This window comes from Copadichromis virginalis, linkage group LG7 (assembly GCF_057382275.1).
Source record: "Copadichromis virginalis isolate Kocher_CV1m ecotype Utaka linkage group LG7, C_Virginalis_male_GT1.1, whole genome shotgun sequence".
NCBI classification, from domain to species: Eukaryota; Metazoa; Chordata; class Actinopteri; order Cichliformes; family Cichlidae; genus Copadichromis; species Copadichromis virginalis.
In genome coordinates, this window is record NC_140624.1 from 21,541,057 (window position 1) to 21,559,026 (window position 17,970).

General features: G+C 39.9%; 1 protein-coding gene across 1 annotated transcript in view; it reads left to right on the plus strand.

Moving 5' to 3' along the window:
- Positions 1–17,970, plus strand: part of cspg4 (chondroitin sulfate proteoglycan 4) — a 72,582-nt gene that overhangs the window by 37,847 nt on the left and 16,765 nt on the right. Inside the window, exons 2-5 of the mRNA XM_085462448.1 lie at positions 5,542–5,705; positions 7,986–11,519; positions 12,877–13,065; positions 13,265–13,540. Coding sequence (XP_085318574.1) covers positions 5,542–5,705; positions 7,986–11,519; positions 12,877–13,065; positions 13,265–13,540 — 4,163 coding nt within the window. The remainder of the gene's footprint in view (positions 1–5,541; positions 5,706–7,985; positions 11,520–12,876; positions 13,066–13,264; positions 13,541–17,970) is intronic.

Sequence of the window (17,970 nt, forward strand, 5' to 3'; positions counted from 1 at the left end):
ACCTTAGTGGTTGGAAAATTGAAATTCAGGAAAAGCGTAGCTTGAAAATTTGAGAATGTCCCATTGTGTGCTTTTAAACTACCATAATATATTTTTGTCTGCTGTGGCCTGAAAGAGTTCAGTTAGCATTTCAGGATAATGAAGCCCAACTTTTGAGGGGATATTTTCCCTGAAAGCTGTGCAAGAGAGTGTACATGCTGTAAAAAGGCATTCGTGGCAACTTTCTGGAGTATACAACAAGACTGCTCTTTGGCTTTCCAGTCATGGGATTGGATGTTACGCAGTGGTAGGGTACTCCCCTATAAGCCCTGAGTTATCCTGCTTTTTTTCCTTCTTAAACTAAACAAATGAGTATAAAAAGACAGATAGAAATATCTCTGTCAGTTTTATGTGTTTTTATTTGTTTGTTTGTTTGTTTGTTTGTTTGTTTGTTTGTTTGTTTGTTTGTTTGTTTGTTTGTTTGTTTGTTTGTTTGTTTGTTTGTTTGTTTGTTTGTTTGTTTGTTTGTTTGTTTGTTTGTTTGTTTGTTTGTTTGTTTATTGGAATATTGGAAAGTCTTCAGTTACACTAATTAAAGACACTACCACTTTTATGTCATTCCAAAGGGAGTGCTTTTCCTTTCATTCTGCATGGAGACCAAGCTTTTCAGAGCAGAGCACAAATCCAGACAGCATGAGTCTTTCACATCCTCCACTCCACGCTTTGTCACAAGTCCATTTACCTAAGCTAAAATTACATTGCACTTCCATTCTCTTTTCACAGAGAAAGGTCATAATTTTTCGTTGCTGCCGCTACCCCTTGTCTGTTTTGTAAGCGTGCGTTTTATAGAGAGACAGCCTGAAAAGTTGTAGGTTATTGCCAGGGAGGAGGCTTCCAGCTGTGGCCTCCACAAGCCTTTTTTTAAGTATTGTACCTCTTCAATCTGGCTGTGATTGGAGTGTCTCAGAGGGATGCAGAAGTGGATAGGGATTTGAAAGGGAGGGAGGGGGCTAGAATTATGCAGCCTGCTTTCACGCTAGCATAGCTGGGTCTGAGAAATGGCTCCTTAAAGCCTGTAAAAGTGTGTCCCTGGTGACTTCTGAAAAGTCTGGAAGGGATCCTCATAAAGCAGCACTGTCAAAGTATGTAGAGTTGTGGCTCAGCTCTCTGCTGTTTAAAAGCACTGGAGCTAGGACTATTGTCTTATGGAGAGTGCTGTATTCAGAGTCTCTAAATGTTTTTGCCAAAATGCTCACTTCCTGAGAACATTTTAAGAACGTCTTGATGCATCCTCAATCATCCAGGTAAGTAAATCTCCAAAAGTTGATTCTGTTCATCTAGACGTAGTGTTTTGTTCCTTCAGTGGGCTGGTTTCAGTCATTATGCAAATGTACTGTTTATAAGATTGGGGAAACCTGCACTCAGCTGAGACTGAAGAAGTTACTTGGATGAGTGACGAAACGTTTCTCCCACTGAAAACGTTACGTCCAGATGAACAGAATGAACTTTTGGAGACATTTTAAGAACATTTTTCTTCTGTTGGAAATTTTTTTTTTTTTTGAAATCTGTATTAATATAGTGAATCTGAATGTTTATTGAGGGATGACAATGTCATCCAGTGGTTAGCACTCTTGTCTTACAACAGGAAGATTCTTGATTTGAACCTCCTGGCTGGGTGGGGCCAACAGCTGGAGTTTGATGCTCCCAACAAGTTGGTTCTGACATATAGTTATGACTTACAGCACACCCTATATCAAACTTATGGTATATTAAGAATATTATGTTAATTATTTAATGCTGCTTTGATTATGCTCAGCAGCATATTTTATTTAGCATCTGTCAAAGCAAAGAATTGGAGGGAGGTGGCTGGGGTGGATGGTGGGCATATGAAACACAGGCTCTGTAACTGTAGTAAAGGATAGTAAAGAAATCCATTTAAAGAAAGGTTGCAGCTTTAGTGCAGTGTTGAAACGCCATCCATCCTCTTCCACTATGATATTTGAAATACTCACAGCTGATACTTGGCATTTTGGTTTGATAAATAACAATAAATTATCAAGGCTGTTCACTCAGCTGATTAGTTGTAATGTGCAACTTCTCCTGTTCTCTTCCAAACCCTAACAGTACATTGAGCTGTCTGCAGACACAATTAGAAAACAAATGTTTACCACAGGTCTAAGTGCTATTGACCCTTGCAAAGGATTATAATTGTTTCGTAGTAATGACTGAGTTGCCATGTGGCAAAAACAATATTGCACTTATAAGCTCTCAGGTTCTGTCTGTGGTTAGCAGACTCTATTTTTCATATCCTTGAGCCATCGTGCCCTGTTGCAGTAGGCAAAACCCAGCAAAGGAAAGAAATGGCAAACATAACCTCTATTTATAGTCAATCTAACCATAGCTTAACCATGGGTTACGCAAGTAGGTGGTTTGTTTGGATTCCAAGCAGTGTTACCATGACAACATTTGAGAAGAGAACCACACACAAGGTCCTTTCTTCTGCTAAATATTTCAAACAAACAGAATAAGTACAATAAATAAAATAGCATTATTCTGTTTATGCAGTTAATACAAAGTTCAAGGATATCAGTTTTCACAATTTTCTGCATATAGTTTAAAGATTTCCTTGAGTGACTGTAATGAGTCATTTAGCACCCTGAATCCTTAGTTCATGTGTATCTGCCACATCTTCACACTCACTTAAAGTAGGACTAAAGCGATTCTGACTGATCAGTACGGACATGTCACAGGACACAAAGTCTTCTCACTGTCTCCGGCACTTGTGGTCAGCGTGTCTCTCTTCCCTATAGCTTTTCCGGACATGTGTCACTAGCCTGGGACCAAAAGAGGATAGAGAAGAGGAGGAGGAAAGGGAGAGGAAGACAAAAGGGTAATTCATCCAGCGATTCTTAAAAGGGAGGAAGACTCAGTTTCCTCCGAGCATTATAAATACAAGAGCAGTCAGTCATCAAATTATAGCCATCTGCATTGGCCTGAGACCAGGATTCTGCTTGACACAGAATGGTTTGTGTTAAAGTGGTGTTAAGGGGGAGGTGTGGTAGTTGAAGCTTATCAGAGACTGTGCTCTTGGGTGGTTAAACTTCAACACACAGACTGACACCAAGTGTGGCAGAAGAGCCACAGCTCCAGCTTACATCCTTTGGGAGCAATGATGTTCCTTTCTGTATGATGATGCCTTGTCAGCAAAATCCCCTCAGCTAGTTCCCATCTACATCCAGTACTGAGTGCCTGGAAGATGGAGACTGTGGCTTAGTCTTACACTGCAGGAAAAGAGAAGAGAGGAGGTTTGTGTGATGTACAATTCATTTTCTGTCATCCTGGAGGTATCTCTTTGCAAACATATTAGGAACTGTTAACACTGAACAGGTTTCACCAAGGGTGCAGAGACAAAAGAAGTGCCACAGAGCGAGACATTTATACAGATAGCATGTTGAAAATGTGCTTTTCCTACGTGAAGCCTATTCTACACAGAGCTTTACACAGCTTAGATGGAGAACTAATGAAGTCCAGGTACACTGCAGAGAGTAAAGCTTTTGTGTGTATCATTAGAAAATGTGCTCCTTTTTCCTGAAGGCAACAGCAGCAAGCTGAATTTGAACCAGAAAATCCCCAGGCAGAATTGTCTTGGCATCACTCTCTCCTTCAGCTTTTTATCCCCATGCTCAGTGAACAATCCAACAAAAGCTCGGGTTTAAGAACCATGGAGCTCATTGCGATTTTCTTTGTTAATGCAATTGCCTGTAAGAAAAGATTCTGTTCCCCCATTTTTCAGTTTCAGCCTAGAGGGTCCTATGCAATTAGCACTAGTATTTCATTTAGAATACCTTAGCTTTACCAAAAACTCTCTGAACTGTACTATAATAGCCTCTGGCGCAGTCAGTAACAGCTAACGACAATAGACTCCAAAAAGTGACATTTTGCAAATGAATGATGTGTAACTACAACAATTTCGTCCAACTCTCTTGTACAAATGACATTTCCATGTTCTGTAACATTTCCTTGTTGAGTTGTCAGGGCTGGTTTCATTGTCATTGTGATTTCTTTCACTTTTCTTTGTTGTTATTCACACAGTATGTATTACAAAGTTTAACATGTGATAATGTCAAATCCACGTGTGATATCCGTGGCGTTTCTGTGACTGCAAAAAGTCTCTCTGTGTGCTTGGCCTTGTGCTTAGACCATTCATCACTGACTTTGTTCATGACAGAGCAGCCCTGGACCCAAAACTAAATGCCTCTTAGTTAAAACGCAGAACCGTGGGCGTGACGATAAAAGCTTTGCTTTCGTTCTTGCTGACATCAAAATGATTGTCTTTGTTTACATTTTCAATGTTTTTGCAGATCCGCAATGGAAAGGCTCACTTACAGGATGAGAGACAAAAGAACAAAGTTAGCCTTCAGTGTTTTGAAGTTGGCAGCATGACATTAATGTAGACGCAACCCAGACATAGGCTGTCCTTTACAGACACACACACACTCATTTGTTTCAGCCCTGAGAAAGTACTTTTTTCCATTTATAGTTATGAATGTGAATTCTCGAGCCTGTCATATTTTCTTCTCCTCTCCTTAATGCCCTATCGCATGAAGCCTGCTAGGTTAGTTAATGCTGCTGCTGATTTTGAGGGAACATTTTGTCCCTCATGATCTCCCAGGAATTTATGAACTTTGACACAACACTGTCTCTATCTCGCTGCTGGACTATTCCAAATATTCCAAAGCATTAGCACTGGCCGATCAGAACATTGCTTTCTTCACTGTGAGCTTCTGTGTCTAATTCTATATCTCTTGGCTAAAGCCATGGAAAACCCATGGCTGAGGAAACGGGTTGTTGGAGGTGGTCCAGTTTAATTTCAGAGCATGTGCACTGGAAAATAATTGACTTCCTCCCCGGTTTACATTTTGTCAAGGGCTCGAGAGAGCACAGTCCGGGGCAGGTGGCTGAATTAGCATATCATTGAAAATGAGACAGCTCAAGCCTGGGAAATCCTGCTCCCCATGACTCTATGTGCCCGGAAAAATCTCCGCAGGGGTAATGACTGATGTCTCAGTGAGAGAATCCCTTTGAGGCCACAGGAGCTCCTCTTCAGCCAGGAGCAGCTGGAGGACACCTGATAATATAGAAATCAGTGCCTGAGAACGTTGCACTGTCAAATGAGACTGTATTAAAAAATGCTCCTCTAATTGGTTTCGCCAAACTTCCACATCAGAATTCAGGGAGTTGCCAGTCAACAGCTGTAGGATGAGTTGATAATGTGTCATCCTGTGCAGGTGTCTTTTTGTGTGGGCCACTGTAGTAGGCCATGTTATGCTTCCACAGTGCAGACAATGCAAATGATCATGCAAATTAGGCTATTTTATGTTTAGCTACAAAAGTTTTGGTGCCTTTTCCTAGAGAAATGACAAACAAGACATATGGTGCAAAGTGAAAGAAAATAAGTGTCCGTGTATGTATCCGGGGTATAAAAACAGAAATGTCTTTGATGTATAGGATAACATGATCCATATATTATACTTTCAGATAACCTACATTCACTCTTCACAGAATCCTACTTTGGGGACAGCTTCTGTCATTTAAACGCCTTCCAAGATGTCTCCACCTTCCAGTTGTCACTAAAGTTCAAGACAAGTCGACGAAGTGGGCTGCTACTCCTGGCTGCTGGGAACGAGGACTACCTGTTCCTTGAGCTCCAAAATGGGAAAATACAGGTGCGGATTTAGAAATGGCAATAATCTGAGCCCTTAAAACTCTTTTTAAACAAAGCAGTGTTGGCACCCATTGGATAACCAATTCAAAAACAGAGCAGTTGTTCAAAAGAAGAGGCTAAAACAGACAACTGCATTTCTATTTGCAGCTCTACGGGAAAATCAAGTCTAAGGACTCAGAAAGAACAAAAACACCTTGAAATCAGCATAACTTATTGTATTTGCAGAGAAGTGTAGTTCCACACTTCAACTTCAGCTACAGTGCGAAATATGTTATTGTCAAAGTCACCTATGCATAGTACAGAGAGTCCTGTTTCAGAGTGTTTTGTTATAGTGAAATAATAAACAGCTAAAGTGATTTACATGGAGAAATGACCTCAAAATAGTCATTTAATCAGGGTAATTTGCTTAATTTGTCACACATTAAAATCCCAAAGAGATCACGAGTGAAATTACTAGAAGAAACAGAATGTGTTATGAATGGGTTATGAACTACGTGACCTTTAAAGTAGTCGTGAACTCTGTTTCAATTCAATAAGCTACGATTACTTCATCGTGAGTCCCTCTAAAACAGGTGGATTGATTATATTCTTTTGGGGGGTTTTGTCTTCTCTAGTTCTCTCACTTAAATGAAAACTGTTTATGTCTATAATAAATAAATAATAAATTAAAGCAGTAAAACTCTCATCAGTTACGGTGCGACCGAGACATACAGACTTTTCCCAGAAGGGACAATATTGCTTCATTTTCAGTGAGGAGAAATCAAAGGTTATTTGTAATAAAAGGAAATATTACTAGTCAACGTTTTTCAGGGATATCAGATACATTGAACAAATAGAGTCGAGGCGCCACAAAAATGAAATTGCCTTTTCTGTGAGGGATGTTAAAGAATCGTGTAGTTCAACATTTTTTTTAAAGAACATTCAGATCTCTGATTTTATTAGTGAAACTTCTGGGAATTAATTCATTTTCTAAATGAGTTAATTACTTATTAATTATGACTTCTTTGTCATTTGCTTTGGTTTTGTCATACACTGCTTGAATGTTCTATATTGTAAAAAAAATTTAATTTGTCTTTCATTAGCCAAATAATTAACCTGCAATCAATTGTAACTGACAGGATCTGGCAATGATAATGACCACAGTTCATTTATGACAAAACGTTTGAGGCAACCACTGATTTCTTTATATTTCTTGGAAAATGGGAAATTGGTGGAGTGTCTTATTGAACCCAGAAAATACAAACGTACATGAAAATACAATATATAAGGAAAAAAACTGCTTTTCACTCTGACAAGATGATCCCACACTGCTTAAAGAACGTTGAGGTCTGGGCTTTGGGGAGGCCAATACATGACTGACGGTGTCACATTGTGTGTTTTTCCGTTCTGGTATTCTTTTAGTGAATTGGCAGTATCATAGTCATGGTGAAAAACGAAGCCATTGCCAAACAGACAGCTTTAAGATGTCACTGCATGGTGTAAACTGCCAAATCTGACTGTACTTTTCTTCTTCCTTAATTTCATCAATTTTGACAAGATCCCGAACACCGCTGACTGAAATGCAGCCCCCAAGCCATGACTCTCTCCATGCTGATGATTTAAACCAAAATATACAAATTTGGATTCATCCCTCCATAAGAACTGTTCCCACTGATTTTCAAACCATTTCTTGTGTGATTTGGCATAGCTCAACCTTTTCTCCTCATTTCCTTTCCTTAAGGACACCCAACATTCCAGTAAGACCATTTCTGATGATGCCTCAGCAAACAGTAGATGGACTAGATGCATTTCTGAAGTCCTGTGTAGGATCATTGCTGGATTTTTTGTATTTTGTGTAGCCACAGTACTGGCTCATTCCTTAAGTTAGATGCTTTTTTTAATGCTTTAATGAGTTATAGGTTAGTGTTAAGTAGCTCAAGAAACAAATAATAAAAAAAGCATTATTTTGAAAGTGGTCAGGTACAAGGACTAGACTGAAAATGACCCAAAAAAAGCAGCCAAAAAAGAAAGTCTACAAAATGATTGCTCAAGACCAAAAACGAGGGGTGACTGAAAACCTTTGCACAGTAGGGTTGTTTTTTATAACCTTTTTTAGTTAAACCATAGTGAAGTAAGTCATTAATGTTAAGTATCATGTCCAGATAAGAGTGCAGAGATAAATTCATATAATAGCAGCTCCAATTAAATGAACACAAAGAAATACCCAGTGTTCCACAATATACAAAAGATGCAATGCAATGTAATTTTTCAAATGAAATAAATGATGTTTGTTTCCACATAGGCTCGGATGAACATGGGGGCTGGTGAGGTCACGCTGTCCTCATCTGAAGGAGCATACCTGAACAATCTTCTGGACCACAAAGTCTCACTGACACTGAAAGAAGGCAGGCTTACCATGACAATTAATGATGTCTTTTCAACATATGTTCCTGTGAGCAATGACGGGGGGCAGCTCAATATTGACCAGGGCATTTGGCTTGGAGGAACTGAAGACCTGCATACTTCGTACCTTAGCAATGCCATTACTCCTTTTCGTGGCTGTATGACTGAAGTCAAATTTCAATCCCATCAATTTGATATTCTCACTTCAACATTTAAACGATGCCAAGACACAAAGGAAGCCTGCAGCAATGAGTTTGAGGCTGGAGATGGCGAGACCACCAGTTTCAGCACCCCTGATTCTTTTATATCCTTCTCCACCTGGAGTGGAGGTAGTGGTTCTCGAAGGGCCTTGGAATTTCTAATGAAAACCACCATTGAAGATGCCTTACTTGTTTTCCATCCTGGCCAAGATTCGGACTTCATTGCTGTTGGTGTTGTGAAAGGCTATCTCAAAGGTTTACTGGACCTCGGTAGTGGTATGGAGGCCCTGAAGAATATGCAAGTGCGGCTGGATGACGATCAGTGGCACAGAGTTAAGATCGAGATCAGTCAGGATTCTTTTGTTCTTAATGTAGACAGCCAGTCTTCCTCCCTTTCCCTTGACCCATCACAAAAACTGGATTTGGTCGGAAGCCTGTATTTAGGGGGCATCCAGGCAAAAAGGAAGGAATTCTTCCATGGCAATGGTTCATTAGGTCGCATCTATCAGGAAGATTTGACAGACGAATCCTTCATTGGATGCTTGGGAGAAATTAAAGTGAATCAGAAAGACAGAAACCTGCAGGATGCTCTGGTGACCAAAGATATTCATGTTAAATGTGAAGGAGAGGACTATGACTACTCAAATTATGACGGGGAATTAACCTCAACTTCCCCTACAATCAGTACCCCACATGTTTACATTGACTTTAATCAACAACAGCACTGCTACCCAACAGAAAACACGACAGAGTTATTTAGAAATGTGACCAAGCTTCTAGATGTCACCCCATTACAAGTGCCAGAAGGTGGAGAGGTTTTTCTTGATATCAACAACTTAAACCCTACATTTGACCTCAGTGCTGCAAACATGCAACAGTCGCAGATTACCTTTACTCTCGAGAGTCTTCCCTCATATGGCTTAGTCGATATAAACATTAACAGACAACACATTCAAAAGTTTACTCTTCTTGATATTGTCAATAAGAGAATCAAGTATATGCATGATGGAAATGAAAGGCTTGCAGATCAAATCTATTTACAGGTGGTTGCTCAAAGTGATTTCTACCTTCCAGAATGTTTAAAAACTCCTCACAATTATGTCCTCCCAATTGAAATTCTTCCAGTTAAGGATACACCACAACTTGATATAAATGAAATCTCCATCGCTGAAAATGGCCGCACTCATTTGAATACCAGCATCATGAGGTTGTTGGATTTCGACTTGAATTGTGATGACTTAATTATAACTGTTACTTCAGAGCCTCCCAAGGATTTTGGTTACTTAGAAGACAGAGAGAAACCAGGAGTAAGCATCTCAGAGTTCGCTTGTAAGGACCTGGAAGATGGAAATATTTATTTTGTACACAGAGGTGGTAGTACTGGTATGATGACCCTAGACGTGCCTTTTGAAGGATCAAGCCTTTTCACTACTTTTAAGTTGTCCGTGATACAACCGGATTTAACTATGGTCACTAACTCTGGCCTTCTTTTGTCACAAGGAAGCAATGCATCCATAGACAATCACAAGTTGGCTGCTCTCGCTCATCCTCGTATTGGCGATATTGTGTATAACATCACACAACCTCTAGTGTTTGGAGAACTGCAGATTCTGACAAATGACGGAGTGTACAAACAAGTCACAACTTTTCATCAGTCTGATTTAGATCAGAAGCGCCTTAGGTATGTCAGCACAGACTCAAGTGACCAGGAAAATACTGTGTTGGAGCAGATCCAATTCAGCGCTCATCTGGGGCGGTTCTCCCTCTGGAACAATACTTTTGCAGTCATGATTGCCCCTGCTCAAGTGAAGGTTTCTCAGCTGGTACCACTGGAAATGGAGGCTGGTGAAGAGCAAACAATCACAGACCTTCAAGCTGAATTCATTGACAAAACCCCAGACCCCAGGACAATTAAATACATCCTCATTACACCCCCAACACTGGGAAGCCTCCTGTTGTCAGACAGAGAGCTGGGTGAGGGTGACATGTTCACCCAAAAAGACATTTTAGACAATGCCGTTAGCTACAGGGCCCGAGTGCGAAGAGCTGTGGATACTACAGATCAGTTCCAGTTCAAAGTCTTTGCTGAGGATCAGCACTCTCCTCTGTACACCTTTCCGATCAATATCATTGCCAGCGCTGATGCCCCTGTTTTGACTAATAAGAAGTTGGTTGTGTTGGAGGGCAGTGAGCATGGTCTTAACAAAAACTACCTTTGGCTGGAGTCTTCAAGTTCTGTTAATTTCCTGTATCGGGTGACTCAAGAGCCAAAGCATGGGCGGCTAATAAGGGATTCCCCACCTGGAGTTGTTAGATTTGAGGGGGCGATAAGAGTTTTTAGTAATGAAGATATTGAGTTTGGAAGGCTCGTTTACAAGCACGATGGCTCCAAGACAAGCAGTGATGAGTTCCATTTTTTGGCAAATGAAGAAAATGCAGAGAGAACTGTGAGCGATGTTTTCAGAATATCAATCCATCCCAAAAATGAGCATACTCCTGTGAGGACAGTGGATAAAGTCTTCAATGTGGTCCGTAACAGTCAGCGCCTGCTAACAACAGATGTCATTCAGTTCAAGGACAATGACTCGGGTTTCAATGACAGTCAAATCGTCTACGCTCGTGAGGGAATCCTTTCGGGCAATATTGTCTCAACATCACAGCCATCACAACCCCTTTTCCGCTTTACACAAGCCGACCTGAAAGATAAGAAAGTCTTATTCATTCACCACGGAGCAGATCGGGAGCGCTTTTCACTCCAGGTGTCAGATGGCTTCCACAAGACCACTGCGGTGCTTGAGATCCAGGCAGGTGAACCCTACCTGCGAGTGGTGAACAACACAATCATCGTCATCGATCACGGAAGCACCAAAACCCTTACTACCGCCCTGCTGAGTGCAGAATCCAACATGGACATCAGACATGACAGTGAGATTACGTTTCAGATTACATCCCCACCCAAGGATGGCAGAATTATTGTGAGTGGGATTGAGGCATCAGTTTTCACAGAGGAAGACCTGAAAAAGGGTGTAGTCTCATATGAGCACAATTATGAGAGTCTGAGGTCCAAGGACTCCTTCAGCTTCACTGTGCAGGCAAATGGACTTTCCGAAGAGGGCACGTTCAGGATTAAAATATTTAAGCAAGGTTACTTGTCTGAGCCTGAGGTGGTCGTCAATGCGGTCATCATTTCTTACGAAGGAGAGCACACCGTAATCAGCAATGATCATCTCAAGGTACTGTTTACTGATTCTGTAATTACAATACTTTTTTGTATTAAGAGAGCTACAGTCAACAGTTTGCTTTGCTGACATTCAAGTTGTGCAGCACATATTTGCTTTTATTAAATAAGAAAGACTATGTAGTAGATATGATCTTCATATGACAGAAATATCGTCTTTAGAAACATATTTTCTCTTTGTGAAAACGATCTTTCCCATGAGTCACCAAGCAGACCCTGCTTTTAATCTATATTATAACCACATGAAAGCAGGGCTAAATATGACTTTACAGTCGCTGCTTCTAATTTGGTTTATGTACTAAATTGCACTCTATTAAGTGCAGAAAACAGAGCACTAAGTATCCCCCGAGGAGCTTCCTGAATCCCACTGTAATTTATAAGATGAGCCTGCATGCAGTTCATCATGGAAGCAATTAATGCAGTTTAAAATGCTGATCCATTCGTTGCAAGCTATATGTAAGACCTTGACTAAGGTCTAAATAATAAATCTGAACATACACTGGTTTTACAGTATGAGATGCATATTAAATATACAGTGCTGACTGCACAGTATACACAGTACTGAAATATGTATGGAACAAAGCCTTGACAGAATGGCCTTTACAAGAGGTAAAATATTGACTTTATTTCTGGGAGTTTTTCCAATGTGTGTGTCTGTACAATGAAATGAAAAGCGGTATGATCTTTTGAAATATTGCCGTAAGTGAGCATGGCTCCTACAGACTCCAAGGCTCCGCGCAGGCTCGAGATTAAAACTTCTCAAAGCGAGATGACCATAAATCTGCCTGCGCGTAAATCTGCAGCACGGCTCTAACTGTTGTCAAATGCCACAAATGTCTATTGAAGTTTCTGTTCACAATGCTGTCTAACAATGTGTCTTAAGTCTATATTAGACACTATAGCAGGGCTATTAATTATATATTGTGAACTAAAAATACAACTAAACTGTTTTAATGCTACAGAGAACAACTGTACTGTATATTTGTGTACGCAATTGTGGATGTTCAAACAGGGGAACAACAAAATAGCTGCAGTTTTTCAGTGCTGCCACTTCCAATCTAGATTTTCCAGAATTTTAGACAAGTAGCTAATTTCTTGGTTTTGCTAACTCTTGAGGTTGTGCAATATTTTTTACATTTTGCCCAGAACAAAGTATATCTAAACCATACTTCAAAAGAGTTAGAAACAGCAAAAGATTTCAACATTTTTTCTTACACATGCAATGCTACAAATGTACAGGGTTCTTCCAATGCTCGCTATGTACAGTCTGCATTATTGTCAAGCTACCAAACACTTAGGATACATATAAATCTTGAATATTAAATTAACAGGATATACCTTTGACTTGTTAGGTGGAGCAAGCTGACATTTTGCCCAGTGAAATGATCTTCACAATCAAAGAACCGCCTCAGCACGGTCATGTGGTCAAGCTGACAACCAGTCCAGACGCTGAGGCCTCACCTGTCCTCGACTACATCCACTCTTTCACTCAGGAAGATATTGATGAAGGACACATTCTCTACGTGTCTGCACCCACCCAGGTTTTGCTTTGTTTTTTCCTTTCTTTCACTAAACATATTCAGTTGTAACTAGTCAATTACTTCTTCTTAATCCCGTTCCCTTTCATATTCACAATGAAACTAAAACTAGACGAAAGGCGACCACAGCTTCTGACAGTTTTAAGGTACAAGGTTTTTCTCTGAACATCAATAAATTATTTCCTACATTTATCTCTTTCAGCGGCATGATGTCTTCACACTGGATGTCAGTAATGGTTTTAACACAGTGGAGAACCTGCGCATGTTTGTGAACATCGTGCCCCGGATAATCCCTGTCCAAGCCCTCAACTTTACTGTGAAGGAGGGCCTCAGCAGAGTAATTAATGCAGACATTATTAACATCTTGGACCCCTTCTACAACTCATCAACCATTGACATTTCTGTGGATGAACCACCAAAACACGGGGATATCCGCTCCTTGAGTGGACAGGAGCTTTCTTACTTTTCATTAGAAGAGGTAAGCAGACAAAGCACATCGTTAATGAGCTCTTCTGCTCTATGCATGTCATTTTTGATGTTCATTATTTGCAGTACATGCGTACACCAATGATACACTTCCATTAACTGTTACTACCTGCCAGAAATGTCTAACCTGCCAGCATCATGAGGAACGAGCACGTGTAGGAAGAAGAATCATTATTGTAGCCACTCGGAAAGTGGGTTTTGAAGTTCTATTAAAAATCTGACATTTGTTGTTGCCCTGCAAATTGGCAGGAAGAAGCAGTGCAAACTTTTTATTTACCAAATGGCTGCTTGCACCAAATGGTTAGCTTATGTGCAACACATGTGGTGCCAAGTGGCCCAAAACATTTGATTTTCAGTATAACATTGTAAGGATTAAACAGATTTCTTTGTGTCTTGTGTCCATACAAGGAACCTGAATTTCATTTGGACAAAGATTCATATATTTTTGTCACACTGGGTCCAAAAATATTCTCACAAGAAAAAAAAAGCCATCAATGGGCAGTGTAACATCTTTCTCACACTAGTAGGGAAGGGCAGTTGTTCAAGAGGATTACCACAACAATGCGTCACTTTGGAACTTTTCTCAGCTACTACTCGGTGCTGTTTGGATTTGTGTAGCTACACCAGATGGAGAGAGGAGAGAAAATCTGGGAGCTTCTGCAGCACAGCTAGCTCGTCTCACTCCATGTGGTTCAGACACCCCAGCTTTAGGAAAATATGAAAAATGCATGAGTAGTTACCGGTGGAAAAACCTCATGCATTCTGAATGGACCGCATAGTTGAGTGGAGCTAGTTAGACATATATCTTATAGCTCCTACATCTAACCCACTGCTCTGCTCTACTTTGCTGAAGCATTGTGGAAAAACTGACGATGCCTTTGGAGCGCCTGCAGCCAAAATAAACTGGCTTGCTAAATTCCTATAATAATATGTGAGTGCACACAAGCTCTCCCACACTTTACTAGACTCACTCATGTTGTGTCTTTAAGAGTCTAATGTGCAGCTCCAATGAGTCTGCTGCAATGAACGCTGGGAGAGAAAAAAATCGTGATACTTTTTTTGACATATTTGTACTTTTTCTTTAATTTTTCTTCAAATGTTATACTCAGAGAATCCAGTCCAGTTAGTTATCCCAAATAGGAATTCAGGTTCAAGCCTAATTTTGAATATTTTTTGAGTCAACCCGCAATTATTATAAAATAAATATAAAATAAATATTTTAAATATATATATAAACATTATAATATATAAATAAAATAATAAATGAAAACAGCTTAGAGGGGAAAAAAACTAGTGCCGTTTTCTTCGGCCATCTGTTAGCACAATTAGCCACACAGCAGGTCATGTTATTCGTTAGATAATTGTAAAATAATCCAAAACATAAAGTCAAGAAGTCCAGCTGAATGACTTGAATTAGACGAGGTGATGATCAGTAGACAGCTCGCAGCGACAGTCACCTTTCACTCTAAGCAGGCGTGCTTTTATTACACACTAATGACCAAATCTGCTTTTGTACTACGCTTTAAACATTCCTACATAAATTAGGAAATTTACAGTCGACAAGGACTGACTAGCTTTTGGAGCCAGCCTCAAGTGGCCATTAGACAAATTGCATTTTTTGGGGGACTTTGTACACTGGCTTAATTTTTCCCATCCCAAAGGTGCCACATGGGAAAGCTGTGTTTTTTTTCTGCTAAGTTCAATATTATTTGAAGCTCAAGTAGGAAAGTCCCCAGATGTCACTTGGGAATGCACACTGGACTTATTAGTAGTAGTGCTGCAATGAAGACATCAGTTTGGGCACTGAGGTTATGTAAGCCTACGGTTACACAGAAGAGTCTACTTTGAGAAAAAATTGTGACTCATACAGATTCACAGGAACGCCTGCCACAATAATTTCAATTTACTTTATGTGCCATGTGGTCCAGATGGGACATAAGCACAGAATCTGTCATATGAACATCCAGTAACATGAAACACTTTGTTCCAATATGTCTTTGTTTTAATCAGTTTCAGCTTTCCATCAGGTCTCCATTAGGTCTGCAGTAACCTATTAAAGTCTGCATTGTCTTCTTTATATTTTCACACAGTGCATGTTTTCTGAACACTGCAAGCATGCCTTTGCCATTTATACTCCATAGTTCAATAGCCAACCAGACCAAGAGACTTTTCATCGGCCTAAAATTAGACTAACATAAAGTCTGCAGCTAGTAATAAACACAACCATACACATCAGCCTTGCTGAGTTGGCCAAGTGTCCAATTACCAGCAACTGTTTATTGTTCCAGCAAGCAGACTGATTTTCTCTCCGACTTTCCCTGATCAGTAATGATGATGAAGGTTGTTATTCCAAAAGGATGCCCGTCATATGGAATCCATTCGCCAATTGCTGCTCTCTGAAGCAGGTCCCTTCATCTCTGTGGCTTTCTGGCTTTTGTCTAGACAAAGATCTAATTGTTCTCTTTGCAGAGAAGTGTTCTGAATCTGTAAATGTGTCAAAAAGTATCAGCGAAAACGGATGTTTAAGTTAAATTATTCGAGCCATTCGGCAAAGATTTTAAACAGGAATGCAGAAAGGTAAAGCTCTTTGTTCGGCCCAGCCACAGCCGCTGTTTTCTATGTAGTTCCCTTAACAATGGATGACTGACTCTTTTCTACATCTGGTTTCTCTCAAGGTGTCAGCTCACTTGCTCCTGAGCTGCTATCAGACAGACATTTAAATCCTGATTATAGCCTTTTCTCGACTTTGAAAGCTGGTATCATATTATCTGATTGGAGAAAAACAAAAATAATACAGGGTGCGCTATAAACAATATATTCTTCTCATCCTTTTAAAATATAATCCTTTTAAAGAAAATGTTTGAAACTATACTTTGAAACACTTTCTTTGCAAAGATGTGTCCAATGAATATTAGGTTACATCTAGAAGACAGTGGGTCTGGCTTCACATTAAAAAAAAGTCTATCAAAAACTCCACTTACCAGCAACTCTACTGCCCGCTTACATACGGTAAGTTGTTTATTTAATCAATGCAAAAGACCGATCTTTATGCTGAGCTGGGGAAACTGTCTCCTGGCAAATTTGGCATATTTAACCAATTGATTTATGACCCAGACCAGAGAATAGTATTTATCTTCTCATCTACAGTAACTCCAGGCAAGAAAGCAAAAGAGCCTATTTGTAGACTGCTTTTAAAAGTTACAAAGAGCATTGTAACAAAGTGCAGTTGCAAATTGTTCCAAGCTCAATTTGGTGGACTACCCTTATCAGTGCCTTGATTTCGTTACACTTGACTGTAATAATACAGTATTGTGGATGTAGTTTTACTGTCTCACTTGCTGTGAAGAATAAGCATATTGTGCTTCATATGTGACGAACACGTTGAATCCATCCACGTTTCAAACTACAGCCCTGCGCAAAACTCTTGAGCCGACCCTCATTTTGTTTTATTTTTCTACGAAAATGGGAAATAGCTGCAGCGATTTTGTTGAAATGCGCAAACACAAATGGAAATGCAGTATACAAAGCAAAAACAGTGTTTTCAGTAAGCTTGAAAGTCAGTATTTGATATGACTACCATTATTCACAATCTGAACTCCCTCAAGCAAGCTTTCTTATAATTTATTTAACCAGTAGTCAGGAATAGTTCTCCAGATTTCTTGAAGGACATTCAAACCTCTTCTTTGGATGTTTCTGAATTTTTTTCTCTGAAAAAGATGATCCCACACTGCTGTTTTTCTCTCCAGGTATCATTTGTTGCATTGCCAGTGTGTTTGGGATCACTGTCATGATGAAGAATGAAGTTGTTGCCAATCAGACATTTTCTGTCATTTTCTGTATCGCAGTCATTTTCAAACTGTGGTATGCGCACCACTGGTGGTACGTGGGCTCCCTCTAGTGGTTTGCGGGAAGTCTCCCCCCAAAAATTAAGATTAAATAATATAGCATGTTCTTATTGAGGGATTTCTGAAAAATTTAAACGTACAGCTCTGCTATCACTTCTGACATAAATGAAGACAGAAAACAGCAGTGACGTTTGTATGGTTACTGAATTTGGGCTAGCTGATATAATGATGTGCCACATGGTGGCTAGCTACGCAGCTATGGTTAGCATAATGCAAACACATTGAAGCTGGAGGATGAAAGCTAACTTTTTTCCATTCAATAAAAGTTAACATGAGGGTTCCTGGTGGTTAGGGACAAATGCAATCGCATGGCAGGATGCTGTAAATGGACCAAACTTCAGTCAGGAAAATACTGAGATAATTGCTGAAGCAATACCAGCAATTGGAACCAAAAATTTGAATTCATCACTCCATCAAATCTGTTGCCACTGATTTTTACTCCAGTACTTGTCTAATTTTGCATTCCTTGTCCTTTTCTCTGTGTCTCTTCCTTAAGAATGGTTCTTTGTTGTCTGTC